The following is a 19,327-nucleotide window of genomic DNA, read 5'->3' on the forward strand; positions in this document are numbered from 1 at the left end:
GACTGCTATGGCTTTTCGCTGGTTTTAGCGAACATAGGCAATGGCAAAGCAGGATGCCTGTATCTGGCGTCCTGTTGCCACGACAACCCGACGGTCCTCGCAATTACATTGCGTGGGTCCAGTAATGTCCAGAGGCAGCGCACTCCCTCTGTGAACCCTTTAAACGCAGCAATCTACATAGATTGCAGCATGTAAAGGGTTAACAGCGGGGATCACTGTCCCAATGCACCCCCGCTGTTGCAGGCTATCGGTATAAGCCAGCTCCTGCTGCCAGATGGCGCAGGATTGTTTTAGATCCCGCGAGATCCACATGACGTAAGGTTATGTAATGTTGCCTTAAGTACCAACCTGCCATGACATAACCCTATGTCCTATGGCGGGAAGGGGTTAAAGGTGTTGTACCAGGATATAAAGTTATTCCCCTATCCACAATATATGATTGGTTAGGGTCCTAGTGGTTGGACCCTGACCAATCGCAAAAATGGGGGTCCCAATGGTCTCCATGTGAATGGAGCAAAGGACACACGAGCATGCCACAGCTACGTTTATTTCAATGACAGTGCCTGAAATTGTCGAGTATGAGCGCCAGAGATTGCTGAGCGCTGTCACTGAAGTTAATGGAGCTGCAGCACGCATCACACTCATCCTCACATCCAGCCATGAGGGGTTCATCGGAACACCCATTATTGTAATCGGTGGTCGGATCATAATGTTATCCCCTATCCTGTAGGCAGGGGAATAACTTTATATCTTGGTACAACCCTTTAAGCATCAAGTGAAGAGTCAGCTCTTGATGTGTTGGAAGCAGGTAAAATGGGCAAGTGTAGGAAACTGAGTAACTTTGGCGAAATAGTAATGACTAGACGACTGGAACAGAGCCCTCCAGAATACCAGGGAGGACGGTTCCCAAGATGCAATGGTTAGTACCTACCAAAAGCGGTTCGAAGAAGGACAACTGGTGACAGGGTCATGGGCACCATAGGCTCATGTATGCATGTTGAGAGAGACTTTTGTTAAATGTAAATGAGCAAATTAAAGAAGTATAGGGATCATCGCACTGTAAGAGGCCATTAGATACCTCTACACCCTGGACAGTGGATTTCTAAATTACACTTTAGTTTTTTCTTGCTGGCACAACATTACATCTTTCCTCACAATTAAAACACTAATAAAAATGTAACTACAATACTCATCTTTATTTTAGAAAATAAAAACATTTAGCAAAAATGTAACATTATACACAAGTTTTCACTGTATACAAATCTGAAAACAATCGTCCCTGTTCATTCCCAGCGAAGGTACAATGGTAAACGGCTTTATGGGTCGGGATAGTCACAAATGGTAGAAGACTTCAACGTGCAGCGATTTGTAGACTCATTCTATGGAGCGGCAACGACTGCAGTATAAGATGCTGGTTTTAGAAGAACAACTGAAGACATGGTGGAGGATGTTGAGCCCTGGTAGTACCTTCTCATGCTTGCACACAACAGTTTAATCGTTTAGTATGGTCCGGCTCAGGGGTGGAAGTGGGCTAGGGGTCATCTGCTTCCAACTCTTCCACTAATCCGGCCAACTTCTCCATCCGGGATACTTGTTGATCTGAAAAGATTAGACCTAAACAAATGTTACTGCAATTAGAACAGGATTCTCTCCAGTCTCTCCAGGTTGCTCCATGATGTCGGGTAATCACTGAGAAGGATCATAAGAAATCACTGCTTTTGACAGGAACATAGTCTTATAACAGTGTACATTGACACTTACAAGGTGCTCTCAAGCTGGTGACAGACTGTCTGAGCAGTTAGAAGACTTAGAAGGTTCTTTAGGGATGCTTCTTTACCCAATTAGTGTAGGCACAGGTTAGACTGTTCATATCTGTGCAAGCGTCTTCGGCACACAGCTGACATAGATTCCCGAGCAGCCTGGCGGAAGCCCGGAGGACACCATGCTAGTCAACTGGGTCCTATGGACATCATTCATGTCAGTTAAGCATGGGGTCCAGCACTTCCAATGTTTAGCTCCTATGATGGAGCCAAACAATGGAAATAATAGTGCAAATGTGAATCCAGCCTAGTTTTTTAGCTGTGGATGGAGGGTTTATTATACTATCAGGATCAAATATGGCTGGATATTCAGAGGAAGTGGATAGTTTGATTGAGAAAAGAGGTCCATCCAAGTGTAAAATACCCCATTTTTAATTTTGCATAAAATGCCTTTATCAAAAATACAAATAGTGGGTGCCTTACTTGACTTATGGTCAGTAAATTATGGTGTAGCATAAGCAGAGGCAGTCAACGATAGCAAAGTACAACTCAAATGGTGCATTTCCTTGAAAGCCAACAAAATCTTGGAGATTTTCTACAGTGTAATTGGCTGTGAAAATCAAGACTTCTAGACCAGCTTTTCTCAACTCCAGTCCTCAGAGACCCCTGACAGGTCATATAGGGGGGTCCCTGAGGACTACAGTTGAGAAACACTGTTCTAGACCAGTCAACGCCTTGATGGGCTGCGCCAGCTGTCTTGGCAATGCTGATTGGAGGACCGTCTCTGACTGATGCATATCCCAAGATATGGTGCATATTTCAAAATGTTGGTGCAGAAAATGAACATGGCATGGGGTGGAGGGGGAAGGGGAAGGAAATATCATACTGCAAATGTTCTGCTAATGTAAGCCTTTAAAAAGCTAAGTTGATATTTCTGTTGCCAAATTTTGTGCCTTCTGAAGTGTCTCTCGTTTTGATTGGAAAAATAGCTCTGCATACAACGCTGTTTTTCCAGTCAGAATTAGTGATGAAGGCTCCAAATGTAGCCCAGCCTTTGCAGAAGTCCTTACCCCCTCATGACATTAGCACAGTCTAGTCTTATAGTTTTCTTAAATCATAAGTCATAGGAGTACAAAAGTAACCAGTCATTTGTAGTAACTCATACCTCTTGTTATAGTTGTGTATCTCAAGATCTGTAAGTTATAGCATTAACCTCTTCAGTGGCACGCCCGGAAATTTTCCAGGACAAGCTGCGCTGCCCATAGTGACATAGCCCAGAAGATTTCCTGGCTATGTTTCACTATAGGACCATGCAGAACACAATGCCATAAGCTGTGGCATTGTGCTCTGCCTGCACAGTCCCACAAAGAAGCAGTGCAGGACTTTAAAAAAAGAAGCGGCAAGATATAACCGATCTACCGGCAACTTCCCGATTCTTCCCTGCACTGTTTACATCTGGCCACGGAAACCATCGGCTTTTCAGACGCCGGCTGATGGTCCGCGTGCAGGGAGAGCTGGTGACCAACTGTCAGATGATAGCCGGGCACCAGCTCTTACAGCAGAGAACAAAGAAAACCTCCAATCTCCGCTGTTTAACCCTTTACATAGCGCAATCTCTGTGACCGCAGCATGTAAAGTGCTGACAGCTGAGAACGGAGAAAACCTCTGATCGCCGCTGTTTAACCCTTTAACATGTTGTGGTCTGTGCGACTGCAGCATGTAAAGGGCTGACAGAAGCAGAGGGCTCCCTCTGTCACCATTGGACAGCTCTCCCTGCCACGTGGACCATCGGCTCGTCAGAAGCTGGCCGATGGTCTCCATGGCAGGGAGAGCTGGTGATCGGCTGACAAATGAAAGCCGTGTCACCATCAGAACCCTCGCAATGTGATCAGGCGGTTCTGAAGGGTCTCAGTTGCATCCGGAGGCTTGAATATAGCCTCCGGGTCTGCCAGCTAAATTAGGCTATGGCGCTAAGACTCTTTCTGAGCTTCATAGCCTGTCTAATACCCTACTATGCCTCAGCATTCCAGAGTATTAGAAGAATAAAAAAAAGGATTATGCAAGTTCCCTAAAAAAGACAAAAATGTAAAAAAAATGAAAAAGTTAAAAAATTATAAAAAAAACAACAATAAAAATGCCAAAACCCCACCATTCTCCCTTTAGGGCTTATTTAGACGGGCATATATCGGTCAGGTTTTCACGCCCAGCTGATATACACTGCCCCTTTCTGCAAGGGGAGGAGCTAGTGCATTGAACTCCCGCCCCCTCTCTGCCTCTTGCTACTGTTTGCAATGGAGGGTTGGGTCAGGGGCGGAGCTATGTTCCATCCTGTTCTGCCCCCTCCATTGCAAGCAATGGCGAGGGTCAGAGAGGGGACGGGATCTCAGTTCACCAGCTCCCCGTCCCATCTCACCTGTTTCTGGGCTGGTGCACTGAGCTGATTTCTGCAGGAAGCAGACAGCTCCATAATCACTGCAGTGGCAGGGCTCGGTATTGCATCAAATTTTCCATTCATTTCAATGACTGCAATGCCAGGGCTGGCCACCGCACTGAGAAGGAAGCTGTCTGCTTCCTGCAGATTTAAACTTAGTGCATTGGCCCTACAAACAGCTGATCGGTGGGGTTCCTGGTAACGGACTTCCACCAAGCTACTATTGATGATCTATCTTCAGGATAGGTCACCAATAGTTTACAAACTCTTTAATTCACTTCCCTCAGCCATAAAACAGGCATGCATTACTTAATACAGTTTGATAGAAGAGAAATCTGTAGGATGAGTTTCTGTTTGCTGGTGTAGACTGGATTATGGTCATGATTTGCACTCGTTACTTACCATGTTTCACCTGCTTCAGCGCTGATGCGACTTGATAACTGAACACGGATTCACAAAGGAATCCCTCTGAGCCATCTGCAAACAGAAGGATAGAAAAACGCATAAGCAACATTCTTGACCAGACTGCACTATTGTATGTCCTGCCTACAAGTTGTAGAACATCTACTGACACTGGCCAGGATTCCAATCATTTCCACCTACTTTTACTGACATGTGCATATTATGGCCCCCCGTGCACGCTTATGGACTACTAGCGCCAAACACATGTCTAGGTTAAATGGCCGTTGATGAAACTGTCCCGCATCTGCAGGCGCGTGTAGTGTGTGTTTGCGATAGAAACATTACATTGTGAGCGTTACCGGCGACCATGACAGATATTAGGGACGACAATCTCTGTACATTGCTGCAGAATATGTTGGAGCTATAGAGGCAACAAGAAAATGAAGACCAGCACAAGTAACCATTTCTCCGCATTCACATGGGCGCTTGCGTATTTCGGTCTGTAAATACGCTGTTGCCTTGTGCTTTGCGGCGTATTGGTATTCTTTCACATAAATATGCAGCGTATTTCCGCATGTAATAGAAACGTGCGAAATCTTCTTGATTTTGTGGGTAAATACGTAGCGCTTACGCAGGTTTCCTGTGTATTTTGTGTGCATTTGCGCATGCACATTGATTTCAATAGGCTTCTACAGTGCGTAATAGACACTAAGATACCGTGCTTCCTTAAAAAGAAGACCCTGTCTTATATTAACCCCTTAAGGACACGGCCTATTTTGGGCTTAAGGATGCAGCTATTTTTGGCAGATTTTTATATCCATTTTTCAAAAGCCACTTTTTGTCGCCGCGGCCATATAAGGGCTTGTTTTTTGCATGGCGAACTATAGTTTTTATCGGTGCCATTTTTTTTTACTCTAAATCATCACTGTTATCTATTGGATAACAGTGATCACGTCCCCGGTGACATCTCTCTGCACATGGTACCCAGGAGCAGAGGGATTTAAAATTTCCCGGGGCACGAGCCCCTCTGCGCAGAAGGATACTTCAGGTCCCAGAAGATTGGGACATCGCGGAGGACCCGGAGTGAGTATTTTCACCTCTCCTTATGGATCCGATCCATGAGAGGAGATGGAACAAACTTCTTTCCAACCTTTTAAAACTTTTTCGTAATCGCCGCTTTCCATTGGATAGTGGCAATCACGTGCACAGGGGACCGGTCACCTCGGTCTCCAGTGACATCTCCTGGTTCCCGGCTACCTTCAGGAGTCGGCATCCAGGAGACTTTAAATTTGCCGGGGCTCCTGGCCTTCTGCGCATGCGCGTGACGTCATACATCTGGCACACATATGCAGAAGAGCGGTGACGGGTCCCAGAGAACCAATTCCCCGTGGGACACCACGGACAAGGCGGGTGAGTAATCTCAGCTGCCCTGATGGATCGGATCCATCAGGGCAGCTGAATCTTAATCTTTTTTTAACTATTTATTCATTTAATTGCGATCGGCGCTATACACCGGATCACATTGCCGGGGAGGGGGGGGGCAATAGGGCTTTAATTCTAAGAGGATGCATGTTTTTATGTCCTCCAGGATTAAAGCCCACTTAGCTAGGACGTAAAAAGGCAATGGGGCCGTCACTAAGAGGTTAAAGTTGAAAGTGTAAATTGTTACAGATGCCCATAATCCCACTGACAGATGATGTCACAGGAAATCAGGTGACCGCTGCAGCCAATGAGAAGCTGCAGTGTCACCATCCATTCTCCTGGCATCAGCGCTCAGACCCTGATAGCCGCGATGCCAGGAGTTCAAGAACATGATGCTGCATTTATCATTGGCTACAGAGGTCACGTGACTTCCTATGCCCCTCCCCCTGAGTCTGCAGCAGGCTGCAGTGCTGAGTCCTGGCGTACGCGTGTATCTCGGTATATTATTTTCACACAGGGCGTCCTACTGAAAAGGGGTTGTCCGGTAACCGGAGAGTCCTTAAACATAGACATATACCTTATATTTACTATCTACAATGCAGTAACAATAAAGCAATATGACCGTTGTTCTCAAACAGCTGAGCGATCTCTCCGAATATAAGTGCGAGATTTACTAAACTGAATAAGGCAAAATTCTGGCTCAATCTTAGGCTGAAGCGGTGTGCCCCCTGTGTACGTATGATGTAACTACACGCTATGCCTCACACTCACTCATCATCACCATAGCATCTACAGGGTGGTCCACGGAAAAGGACGGCAGCCCACACTGTCTATAAGAAAGTCTATCAATGTTGTCCATAGCAACCAATCACAGCGCAGCTTTCATTTCTTATACTGCTGAGGTAAGATGAAAGCTGCGCTGTGATTGGTTGCTATGGCAACAAAGATTTTCTTTTAGACAGCTTTGATGAGAGTGTGGTGACGGGCTAATATTCTGTGGCCCATCCTGTACAAGAAGCTTCATTAGAATATTGCTTACTGGGAAATATTGTAATTAGATGCGCCAAGAATATAACAAAAGTCTGGAAGCTGCTGAACAGTCCCCCCGTGGCTACAGAAATATGGCGGAGGGGGCATGCAGAGGGACCTCCATGTTGGTTCACCCCGAGTACTTTGTGGATTAGGAACAGAGGACGCCTTTACATTATAACTATTATTCCTAAGGGCTCGTGTCCTCGGGTGGTCTTTCACCGCCTATTACACATGCGTTGCACGGCCACGTAATGCGTGCTGAATGGAGCTAATGAGAGTAAATGGACCTTCATTAGTCCTTGCACATGAGCGTATAGACACTGCATGTAGATACCAGCGAGAACTAGATCGCAGCATGCTCTATTATCCGGCGTACCACGCAGAGTGAGCCGTATACGTTTGTATAAGCAGCGTATGCAAACCTGTCCATACACAATACATTATGTACGGGCGGCGATTCATACGCAACGCAGATATGACACAGCGGGGGATTAAAAAAAAGACAGCCACACTGCGCATGACCGCGGCCGTGAGATACGCAGATATGCGCAGTACACTAGCTGCCCGTACGCGGTATCACAAACACTGGTAAAACGCTGCGAGGGCACCTGTGGACATGAGCCCTAAGGCCGCTGAGTAATTCTCCTGAGCATGGAGATATGTATATAGATTGCAGTCGCCGTCGGGACGGGCTTCCCAATAATACACCATATCCCTGCAGCACATCATATATTCTGTCACACAAGTACCACGTCCGCTGCCGGATATCCATACTAATAGTATACATGCTAAAGTAAGACCCAATGTCCACAGGCGGATTCGATTTGTGGAACCAGCGCTGGAGAACCGCAAATCAAGCCGTCCATAGGGATGCAGGGATGTCCGCAAAGCAATGACAAGCATGCAGATGTGATTTTTCCCACACACCGCATACAGGGCTCAGGCAGGCAGATCAGCTGGAAGGTCAGTTTCTTACTTTGATATCTGATGTTCAAAGCAGCTTTCAAAGATGGCGCCGTTGTGCTGACTTCCCACAATGCCCTGCGCTCTCCCCCCTCTGTGTGCGAGCTCCCAATGACTGGCCTCGCTCAGCTCCCGTCCTGGCCACGCCCACCTCTAGTGAACTAATCTAAGTCTCTTCCCACCCAGGCCCCGCCCCCTCTAAGTCCCTCCACAGGACAGGATGTTCTCCTGCTGTACAGTGTACTTAGAGGGGGCGGGGTCAGGAGAGACTGTCTATACTCACAGGATAAAATCCTGAACGACGAGAGTTCAGTGTAAACAGCAGCCGTTCAGTACTGAACGTCCGCTGTGCAAAGTGAATGGAGAGGGGCGGGGGAGAGCGGGGAGAGAAATCTCCTGCAGCCAGCCCACTGTGAAACAAGGATACCCGCTTGACAGGCACCTCCCCCCCGACCGTGACAAGTTATGGTGACAGCCCCCTCCCACCGTGCAACAAGTTATAGCAATAGCCCCTTCCCCCCTGCGACAAGTTATGGTGAGAACACCCCTCCGCCTCTCCCAGTGCGACAAGTTATAGCGACAGCTCCCCTCCTCCCGACAAGTTATGGTGACAGCCCCCCTCCCGTGCGACAAGTTACGGAGACAGTCCTCCTGCGCGACAAGTACACTGACAGCCCCCTTTCCCCCCACATGACAAGTAATACTGACAGCCCCCCCCCTCTTCCCCGCGGCGACAAGTTGTCAGCACCCCAACTCCCATGGCGACTTGTTGTCAGCACCAGGACCCCCGCGGCGACAAGATGTCAGCACCCAAACCCCATGGCGACAAGTTGTCAGCACCCCAACCCCTGCGGTGACTAGTTGTCAGCACCCCAACCCTCGAGGCAACTAGTTGTCAGCATCCCAACCCCCGCGGCAACAAGTCTTCAGCACCCCAACCCCTGCGGCGACTGGTTGTCAGCACCCCAACTCCCGCGGCGACTAGTTGTCAGCACGCCAACCCTCGAGGCAACTAGTTGTCAGCACCCCAACCCCCATGGCGATAAGTTGTCAGCACCCCAAACCCCACAGTGACTAGTTGTCAGCATTCCAACACCCGCGGCAACTAGTTGTCAGCACCCCAACCCCCGCGGCAACAAGTTGTCAGCCCCCCAACTCCCGCGGCGACTAGTTGTCAGCACCCCAACCCCCGCGGCAACAAGATGTTAGCACCTAAACCCCCATGGCGATAAGTTGTCAGCACCCCAAACCCCACAGCGACTAGTTGTCGGCATCCCAACCCCCGCGGCAACTAGTTGTCAGCACCCCAACCCCCGCGTCGACAAGTTGTCAGCCCCCCAACTCCCGAGGCGACTAGTTGTCAGCACCCCAACCCCCGCGGCAACAAGATGTCAGCACCCAAACCCCCGCGGCGACTAGTTGTCAGCACCCCAACCCCCGAGGCAACTAGTTGTCAGCACCCCAACCCCCGCGGCGACTAGTTGTCAGCACCCTAACTCCCGCGGCGACTAGTTGTCAGCTTTTAACCCGCGCGGGGACTAGTTGTCACCCCCCAACTCCTGCGTCCACTATTTGTCACCACCCCAACTCCTGTGTAGAAAAGTTGTCAACACCTGAACCCACGCGGCGACAAGTTGTCAGCACCCCAACTCCTGCGGCAACTAGTTGTCAGCACCCCAACCCCCGCGTCGACAAGTTGTCAGCACCCTAACCCACACAGCGACTAGTTGTCCGCACCTCAACCATTCAAAATAATCATGGCTCTCCTCCCTGCACAAACAGGATTACACTGAGATGAGACACGTCTGTATAGATAACACAGGACCACTATTCACAATACTCACAGCTCACCTCCTCCCCTCCCTGCACAGACAGGATTATACTGAGAGGTGACACCTATTTGTAGAGAACACAGGACCACCATTCACAATAGTCACAGCTCACCTCTCCTCTCCCTGCACAGACAGGATTACACTGAGAGGTGGCACCTATATATAGATAACACAGGACCACCATTCACAATAGTCACAGCTCACCTCCTCTCCTCCCTGCACAGGCAGGATTATAGTGGGTGGGTTGGTGGCTCGCTGGGCAGGTCGGTGGCAGGGGCAGTTATACAACCCACTCCCCTCCCCCCCCTGCAATAAGTTATGGCAGCCCCCTCCCCCACTCCCATGAGAGAAGTTATGACAGCCCCCGCTCCCAGTAGTAATACTTACCCTCCAGCTGATGACCGGTGGACACTCCTGTCCGGATCGTCTCTAGTACGGACTGCGCATGCGCGAATAATCTGACGCGTGTTCCTGAGCCGGCAGGCGCTGCTGCGCATGCGCAAAAAAACAGGCGCGCACCCCTGGCTCGAGGAGTGCTACTACGTATGCCCGAAAAAAAGAGAAGTGCGTTTACGGCCCGACAAGAGGAGAAGACTGAAGATAGGGAGCACTCCTGTAGGTAAGTATATATCTTCTGTATGGCTGATTTACAAAGCACAAAGTATATTACAAAGTGCTTTGTAATGGCCATACAGAAGTGCATACATACATTTGTCAGGGCCAGACAACGCCATAAAGTGCGGTGGAGCGGAGTGCACATCATAAGCTAGGCCTCCACAAACGGGCAGACACCTGAGGGCAGACGTCGTTGCCGCACGTATGTGAATATTAGGCTAGCAGGGGTACCAGCGTTGCCCCGGATTAAGGGTGGGTTCACACAGGGCGGATTCCCGTCGGAAATCTCGCGGTTTGGCCGCAGCAAAAACCGCAAGATTTCCGCCGGGAGAACCGGCGCGGTTTAAGCTGCGGCGGCTTTGAAGCAGCTCGGCCGCATGCTTTTCCGTTGCGGCCGGCGCTCCCATAGAGGAGAGCGCGGCCGCGGTTTCAACCGGATTTACTGCAGCGGATTAGCCGTCCCGTGTGGACCAGGTTTCTGAGAAATCTCATCCACATGGCTGGCTAATCCCGAGATTAGCGGCCGCGGGCGGATCTGCTGCGGCAAATCCGCCCTGTGTGAACCCAGCCTAAAACTTGAATGAATGCCACATTAACATGGATTGAGATTTTAAAGAAAATCTGGGTTTCCCATAGCAACCAATCACAGCGCAGCTTTTATTTTACCTCAGTAGTATAAGAAATACCAACCAATCACAGCGCAGCTTTTATTTTACCTCAGTAGTATAATATATACCAACCAATCACAGCACAGCTTTTACTTTACGTCAGTAGTATAATACATACCAACCAATCACAGCACAGCTTTTACTTTACGTCAGTTGTATAATACATACCAACCAATCACAGCACAGCTTTTACTTTACGTCAGTAATATAATACATACCAACCAATCACAGCACAGCTTTTACTTTACGTCAGTAGTATAATACATACCAACCAATCACAGCACAGCTTTTACTTTATGTCAGTAGTATAATACATACCAACCAATCACAGCACAGCTTTTACTTTACGTCAGTAGTATAATACATACCAACCAATCACAGCACAGCTTTTATTTTACCCTAGCTGTGTAAGAAATGATTTTGACAATTGTATTTCCCATCCATTTTTTGCTCTTCCTGTAATTCGCCTCACAAGGACAAGTCAATCACAGAACATGGCTGTTACTTACTGAGTGAGGAGTGCATATAGACAAGTCAGCTCTAGCGCATCTGATGACCAGAGCATTTGTAATGACCATCAATAAGGCTCAAGGGCAAACACTGAGGCCCAATGTCCCCAACCGAAAGATACACAAAGGGAAACATGGCCGTCCGCAATGAAATAAAGCATGTGGATTTGATTTGCGGACCTTTCGGTCCAGAAACAAGTTGCAGCATGCTCCATTTCAGTGCGGATCCCTCATGGACGACTTCCATTGCAGTCAATGGAAGCAGTCTGACCCGCGGCCCACGCGTATCTAACTGTGCCGCCGGGCAGCGGATCCCGCGGGAAAGTAGGAGACTTGAAAAAAATCCTCCACTGCGCATGTACGGCGGCACGCCAGCCGGCACTGCCGCACACATACGTAGTGAAGAAAATAGAAGACCCGGACGGGTAAGCAGTGTCCTCGGCCACGGACAGAGTGGGAATCCACTGCGGGCTACTGCCACGGAATCCGACCCGCCCGTGGACATGAGGCCTTATGGTAGGTGGTGTACATTTTCTCATGGGCACCTATGCGCCGCGCTCACATGTATACAGGCCACAAAACCTTTATATCCTAGCAAAAGATGACAAGACGAGAAACGTACAGAACTGCGCTGACAGCAGATCGCGGCTACATTCCTTTCACTATTTCATAAAAAATACAAATTCCACACAGATGGAAATATGCTATAGCCCCCCCTTGGCTCATGTGCTGGGATAGCGCTGCCGCCGCACACGGCTGGGGTCAGGGGTTGGCCACGGCAGTCATGTGTGTATATGAACATGTCACCCCAGCAGCATGTCAACAAAAGCCAGCGAAGAAGCCTGGAGCAGTGGAGAAGACTAACCACTTTACCCCTCATCCGCTCCATCCATGGCAGGGCGGCTGTCTCTGACAGCTGACACCCGCCTGTAACAGCCGCCATCAGCGTTCACATTGATCGCAGCTGTTAATCCTTTAAATCGATCTGACAGCGGCATTTAAATGCCCCAATCGGCATTTAGTGGTCCAAAACAGCCCCCTCGCGATGAGATTGCAAGGTGCGGTTTGGTTGTCATGACACCCTGGGCCTCCTGAAGATTCCCAAGGCTACCATGAAGAGACTGACTGTCAGCATACAGCATAATGCAATACTATGGTACTGCATTACACAGTATGGCCTCATGCCCATGGCCGGGTCCATTTCCACCTGTGAAATATCGCAGCAGAATCAGACCTGGCGTCCCCCAGACACCATACAGCAGTGATGACGAACCTTTTAGAGACCGAGTGCCCAAACTGAAACCCAAAACCAACTTATTTATCGCCCCAGCGGTAATAGTGACTGCGCACAGCGACCTCAGTGTTCATAGTGACATCCCACAGCGGATTTATTTAGCTTCACAATACATTATATGGTGCATTAAAGAGAACCATAAAAAACTACAATTCGCCCCACAAGAAGCAACAAGCCCTCAGACAGCTGCGTTATCGGAAAAATAAAACGGTTAGGATTTTCTGAATGTGGGGAAGAGAAACGAATCTTATATAAAACCGCCTGCAGGCTTTTCTTGCACCGCACTTTGACCCCTTTGTGTGACCTTTGGTGGATGATTTTGGTGTCATTAGATTTGTGACATCCTCACCACCGCCGTAAAATCATGAAATTAGAGTTTGATGCATTGAGTGACTCTCAGGCCGGGTCAAAGCTCCTATGTTAAGTCTAGCGGCGCTGTTGTGCTTCACCCATTGATTATGAGCGCTATAACCAGCGATAAGGTATTGCTGTACAGAAGTCATGGAATGCCTTACCATAGCAATCACTGCTGCTATGGAGCAGGTCCGCTTCAGGGCTTATTCACGCCTGTCCGATATACGGTGTCCCTTTCTGCAGGTGGAGGAGGTGGGCTGGTCCAGGAGCAGTGCACTGAGCTCCCGCCCCATCTCTGCCCTTCGCCACTATATGCAATCGGAGGGGGCAGGATGAGGTGAAACTTATCTCTGCCATCCCCACCCTCCTGCCCCTTCCATTGTAAACAGTGGCGAGGGGCATAGAGGGGGCAGGAGCTCAGTGCACTGCTCCCGGCCCGCCTCCTCCCCCTGCAGAAAGGGACACCGTATATTGGGCGGGTGTAAAAACCAGGACAATATACGGACGTCTGAATAAGCCCTCAGGGAAATAAACAGTGTAAATAAACTAAAGAAATAATGTAAAGAAATAAAATAAAATACCTTGGTTTTTTACTTGTTTACCGCTATTTGCAAGAAAAAAAATTACTAATTTCAGAAAAACCTCACATATGTGGTATCATTGTGTCCGTAATGAGCACACGAATTATCCTGCGCAGCAAATACCTCCAAAAAAGAGCAATAAAGGCAATCCAAAGAGCCATATGTACCCCGAAATGGTACAAATAAAAACTACAGTTCGTGACGCAAAAAACAAGCCCTGACAAAGCTCTGTCCATGAAAAAATCAAAAACGTTATGTGACTTTGAATGTGATGAAGTGGAAAAACCTAAAAAAAATTATGTTTTTGGCATCGTGGTAAACGTATCGAACCGCAGAAAAAATGTATTGCGTCATTTATACTGTTAGGCCTCATGTCCACGCGCTTAGAATCCGCAGCGTTTCTCCTGCACGCGGATCCGCGCCTCATAGGGATGCATTGCACACCCGCAGGTAGTTAAATACCTTTGGATGTCATTTCCCGCATCAGGCGTGGATCCGCGTGCGGGAAAAAAAATGGACATGCTCCATTTTCGTGCGGGTCTCCCGCGGGGACGACTCCCGCAGGCTTCTATTGAGGCCTATCGAAGCCGTCCGGATCCGCGGGAGACCCGTACCAGAATTAAACTCACCTGCTCCGGACGATGCGGTTCTTCCCTTCTTCGCGGCCGGATCTTCTTTCTTTGGCCCGGCAGATGTGCCCAGCGCATGTGCGCGGCACGCCGCCGGCGTGTCGAGCACATCCGCCGGGTCGGAGAATGAAGATCCGGCCGCGAAGGAAGGAAGATCCGCATCCTCTGGAGCAGGTGAGTTTATTCTGATTTTTAGGCATCATGTCCGCGGGGCAGGAGGGACCCGCTGCGGGATTCTACATGAAGAATCCGCGGCGGGCCTGATTTTCCCCGTGGACATGAGGCCTTAGATTGTCGCTGTAAAAAAAAAAATTAAAAACAATGGCAGAATTAATTAATAAAAACTATAGTTGACCACGCAAAACATAAGACCTTATACGACTGTGTCGACTGGAAAATTAAAAGTTGTGGCTCTTGAAAACTGTAAATGAAAATCCCTCAGAAATCGTTGCGTTCTTAAGCCCAAAATAGGCCATGTCCATAAGGGGTTAACCGCTTAACATCACAGGACCACAGATCGCGGTATGATGTAATGCTATACATTAGATCATACTGTAGGAGCGATCAACGCATCACAAGTTGTTGTCCCCTCTGGGGACTAACAAAAAAGGTAAAATTACATTTTTACTGATTATTAAATTAAAAAAGCTAATAAAAGTAAAAAAAAAACCCTTTTGCCATATTTATAATAAAGGGATCTAAATAGTAATACAAAAATACATATTTAGTATCGCAGCGTCCGTAAAAGTCTGATCTATCAAAGTAATGCATTATTTACCCTGCATGGTGAACATCATCAGAACTAGAGATGAGCGAGCCTACTCGGCCAAGCCCCTTTTTTGCCTGAGTACCGCGATTTTCGAGTACTTCCGTACTCGGGCGAAAAGATTCGGGGGGCGCCGTGGGTGAGTGGGGGGGAGAGGGAGAGAGAGAGGACTCCCCCCTGTTCCCCGCTACTACCCCCCGCTCCGCCACGCCGCCCCCCGAATCTTTTCACCCGAGTACAGAAGTACTCGAAAATCGCGGTGCTCGATTGAGTAATTACTCGAAACGAGTAGGTTCGCTCACCTCGGAACATAAAAATAAAGAACACCAGAATTGTGCTTTTTTGGTCACCCCTATATCCAAGAAAAAATGTAATAAAAAATGATCAAAAAGCCGTATGTACGCCAGAATGGTAGCAATGGAAACAACGGGGCGTCCCGCACAAAATGAGATGTCACACAACTATGTCGAAAAAATGAAAAAGTTATAGTTGTCAGACGATGGCAGCAGGAAATAATTTTTAAAAATTACATATCTTCGAAAAACAAAAAAAAGGAGTACAGCCCCAAAAAAACCTATATAACTTTGGTATTATAAGTATTCGTACTGACCCATAGAATAAAGTTATCAGGTCATTCTTGTTGCAGTCTGTACGCCGTAAAAACAAGACACACCCAAGATGGCGGAATTTAGTTTTATTTCCATTTCACTCCACTGAGAAGTTTTTCTGTACATTATATAGTACATTATATAGTACCACTGAAAAACACAACTCGGCCCGCAAAATACAAGCCCTCATAGAGCGACGTCGATGAATAAATGAAGGAGTTATGATTTTTTAAAAGGGGAGAGGAAAAAGCGAAAATGGAAAAACAAGGGCCGTGTCATTAAGGGGTTAAAACACATATATACAGAGCAAAAAATATATAACCATCACTTGCATCATATATACACTTCTGTACATCCCATATGCCCCCTGTATATACAGATAACGACAGTTATCACACATTTTATATATAATGTGAGCCCTCACTGACCGACTCTGAGGCTGACTTCACACTGCGCTCGTCAACGTGCGATTTCACCGCGGATGCGAGGCGTCTTTTGTATTAAAAACATCTGGCATCACTTCGGAGAAGTAGCGATCCTCCGCCGCGGCTGATCACGGAGTTTCTACCATTGTTCTCATTGGTGAGACGCCTCATTGCATCGCGTGCATCTAGCACATGGAGCGATGCTGCCACCGGCCCCACTGACAACAATGGCCGCTGCGATGTGAAGGCGCGCCCAAAGACGGTACGTGTCGCGATTCTTTTCCTGTATCGCTTTGTGGTGCAATGTGGGTAAACAATCGCTCATGCGTATGACCCCGTTCAAAAGAATGGGGATCATATTCACATCCCGCAAGGCACAAGACTCGTGGGAGAATCTTGCCCGTGTGAAGCCGGCCTGACTCATCACTAATTCCCCAAGGCCGCTCTCACGCACGCATTAGCACATCATGGCGTTTTACTGCGATTTCGCGCGGCCTTTTCTAAGGCATTCCACTATTTGTCAGCGTTTTTTGAAGCGCCCCACTATGGGTGATGAGGTGCGTTAAAAAGTGCTAAAATGCACGAAAATAGAGCAGACAGCGCTTGAAAATCACAGCGTTAGACATGCTGCGTCCGAGCGCTAGTCGGCAGAACACCACTGAAATCAATGGAGGCGTTGTGCCGCGATTAAGCATCGCAGTAAAAAGCGGGCTGTGTGAGAGCGGCCTTACTCCCCATGGCGGACAAACATGACATTTGGCGCAACTGTTCCTTAGATCCTAAGTAGGAAAAGTAACGGGGTCACAACTGGATTATACAATTCTAGCCAAGGAAGCACGTGGTCACCTCCACGCGGTGTTTCCTGGGTAACGTGAAGAACCAGGCAAAATGGGGAACATACTATAATCCTCGGTTCCTGTTCTCTGTACCAAACTAACTGGGGCGAAGCCGAGTATATCAGCCAGTATATATATATATATATATATACACACACACAACACCCGTATGCGCATAGCGCTCACACCATACATACAGCACCATCATCCACCGGCCATACACGCCTTCTACACAGGAATATGGGGTCGGACACATATACTCTATCATATATATATATATATATATATATATATATATATATATATATATACAGAACAGAGATCAGAAGGCAGCGCCCCAGAGTGGGGGGGGGGGATTTATATTTACCAATTTAATAAATATAATATTTTTATCTCACCCTGAGGTAACCGGGTTTCCCTGGGGAGCGCCGGTGGGTCAAAGATCCAGGCCGGCAGGAAGAACCAGATAATCGGGTGGTTGAGGTGATAGATATGCTGGTCGCCAGTCCTTACGACATCACATCATGGAGAGCATCGGAGGGAAATACGAATATATAAGTATAAACCGGAGAGAGATAGACAATAGCAGAAACTAAATAAAAATCCCCAGCGAGCGGTCCGGACCATGCGGAAGGGGCGGGCCCAGGGGATTATACAACGCTTCTTTAGATGAGGGGTGCACTCGGTGTGAGGCACCCTGTGAAGTAGGTCCGGCACATTTATATGTCTGTTGGAGTCCGTTCACTGCAGCGCTGGGAATATTTATATAGAACACACATATACAAACGTTATACAACATCCAGAGCATCATATACAGACAGTATGCACACAAGGTATAATGTGCATTCACAGCATGCACACGGTGTATTATTTAGGCCGCCTGCAGACGGCTGGGTCGGAGAATTCTCGCAGCAGGATCCGACCCGCGCCCCGGCAGTGAGCAGTGCGGCTCACCTTCTTCCGCGTCTTCTCCACTCTGTGATGTGCAGGCTGCCACCCAGCGGGCACATGCGCAGAGCGGAGGCGGCGTGCCAGGGGTGACATCTCTGTGTGGGCCTCTGTGAGACCCGCACAGAAATAGAACATGTCATGATTTGTTTACCGCGTGTGATTTCACACGGACAAATCACGGCCGTCTGCATAGGATTGCGTTTTGCAATGCAATCCTATGCAGGCGGGCACAGGCGGAAATTCTGCGAGAAATCCCGCCGTGGAATTTCCGCCCGTGTGCAGGGGACCATAGTCATATACAATGTATACCAACTATACAGTGTAGTATACAGGCATATCTATATACAGTGTACTACATATAGAATATACACACTATGTCCACAGTGTATTATACTACCATATACACACACTGCACACTGTAGTATACAGCCATATATACACACTATACATACCAGTAGTATACAGCCATATAGACACACTATACATAGCATACAGCCATATACACACACATACATAGTATACAGCATATATACACACACTATACATAGTATACAGCCATATATACATACATACATAGTATACAGCCATATATACACACATACATAGTATACAGCCATATATACACACATACATAGTATACAGCCATATATACACACTATACATAGTATACAGCATATATACACGCACTATACATAGTATACAGGCATATCTATATACAGTGTACTACATATAGAATATACACACTATGCCCACAGTGTATTATACTACCATATACACACACTGCAGTATACAGCCATATATACAAACTATACATACCGGTAGTATACAGCCATATGGACACACATACATAGTATACAGCCATATACACACACATACATAGTATACAGCATATATACACACACAAACATAGTATAGAGCATATATACACACACTATACATAGTATACAGCATATTAACACATACATAGTATACAGCAAATATACACACATATGAGCAGACTACATACACCAGACGTGCAGCAGAGTGAAGCTTCTCTCCGTGGGCGCAGTAGGAGCTCCGAGGCTCCGCAGAGCCGCTCACCATGATGTAATCCTGCGGAGGGCATATTAACTTTTTCTTCCCCAGTTCTGCCTAAACTCAGCAATTCAAGCAACCTTAGGGTTAGGGTTTAGGCTTGGGCTTAGTTGCCGACCCTCCTACGGCCGTGCTGCTGCTTGTTTAACTACCCCGTGCACATCTCCAAAGGGGG

At 47.8% G+C, this 19,327-nt stretch overlaps 1 protein-coding gene across 2 annotated transcripts; it reads right to left on the minus strand.

Moving 5' to 3' along the window:
- Window positions 1–1,175: 1,175 nt before the first annotated feature.
- LOC136626078 (anaphase-promoting complex subunit 16-like) lies at window positions 1,176–19,300 on the minus strand. 2 transcript variants are annotated; one of them, XM_066600804.1, is made up of 4 exons: window positions 19,066–19,300; window positions 17,526–17,635; window positions 4,594–4,668; window positions 1,176–1,599 (listed from the first exon to the last, which is right to left on the minus strand). In XM_066600804.1, coding segments are annotated over exons 1-4 (255 nt in total). In that variant the 5' UTR covers window positions 19,068–19,300; the 3' UTR covers window positions 1,176–1,531. The 2 variants fall into 2 exon arrangements, with proteins under 2 accessions (XP_066456901.1, XP_066456900.1); XM_066600803.1 differs by having other exon boundaries at window positions 1,176–1,614.
- Between the last annotated feature and the right edge of the window lie 27 nt (window positions 19,301–19,327).

The sequence above is a fragment of the Eleutherodactylus coqui genome, chromosome 4 (assembly GCF_035609145.1).
Source record: "Eleutherodactylus coqui strain aEleCoq1 chromosome 4, aEleCoq1.hap1, whole genome shotgun sequence".
Lineage (NCBI taxonomy): Eukaryota > Metazoa > Chordata > Amphibia > Anura > Eleutherodactylidae > Eleutherodactylus > Eleutherodactylus coqui.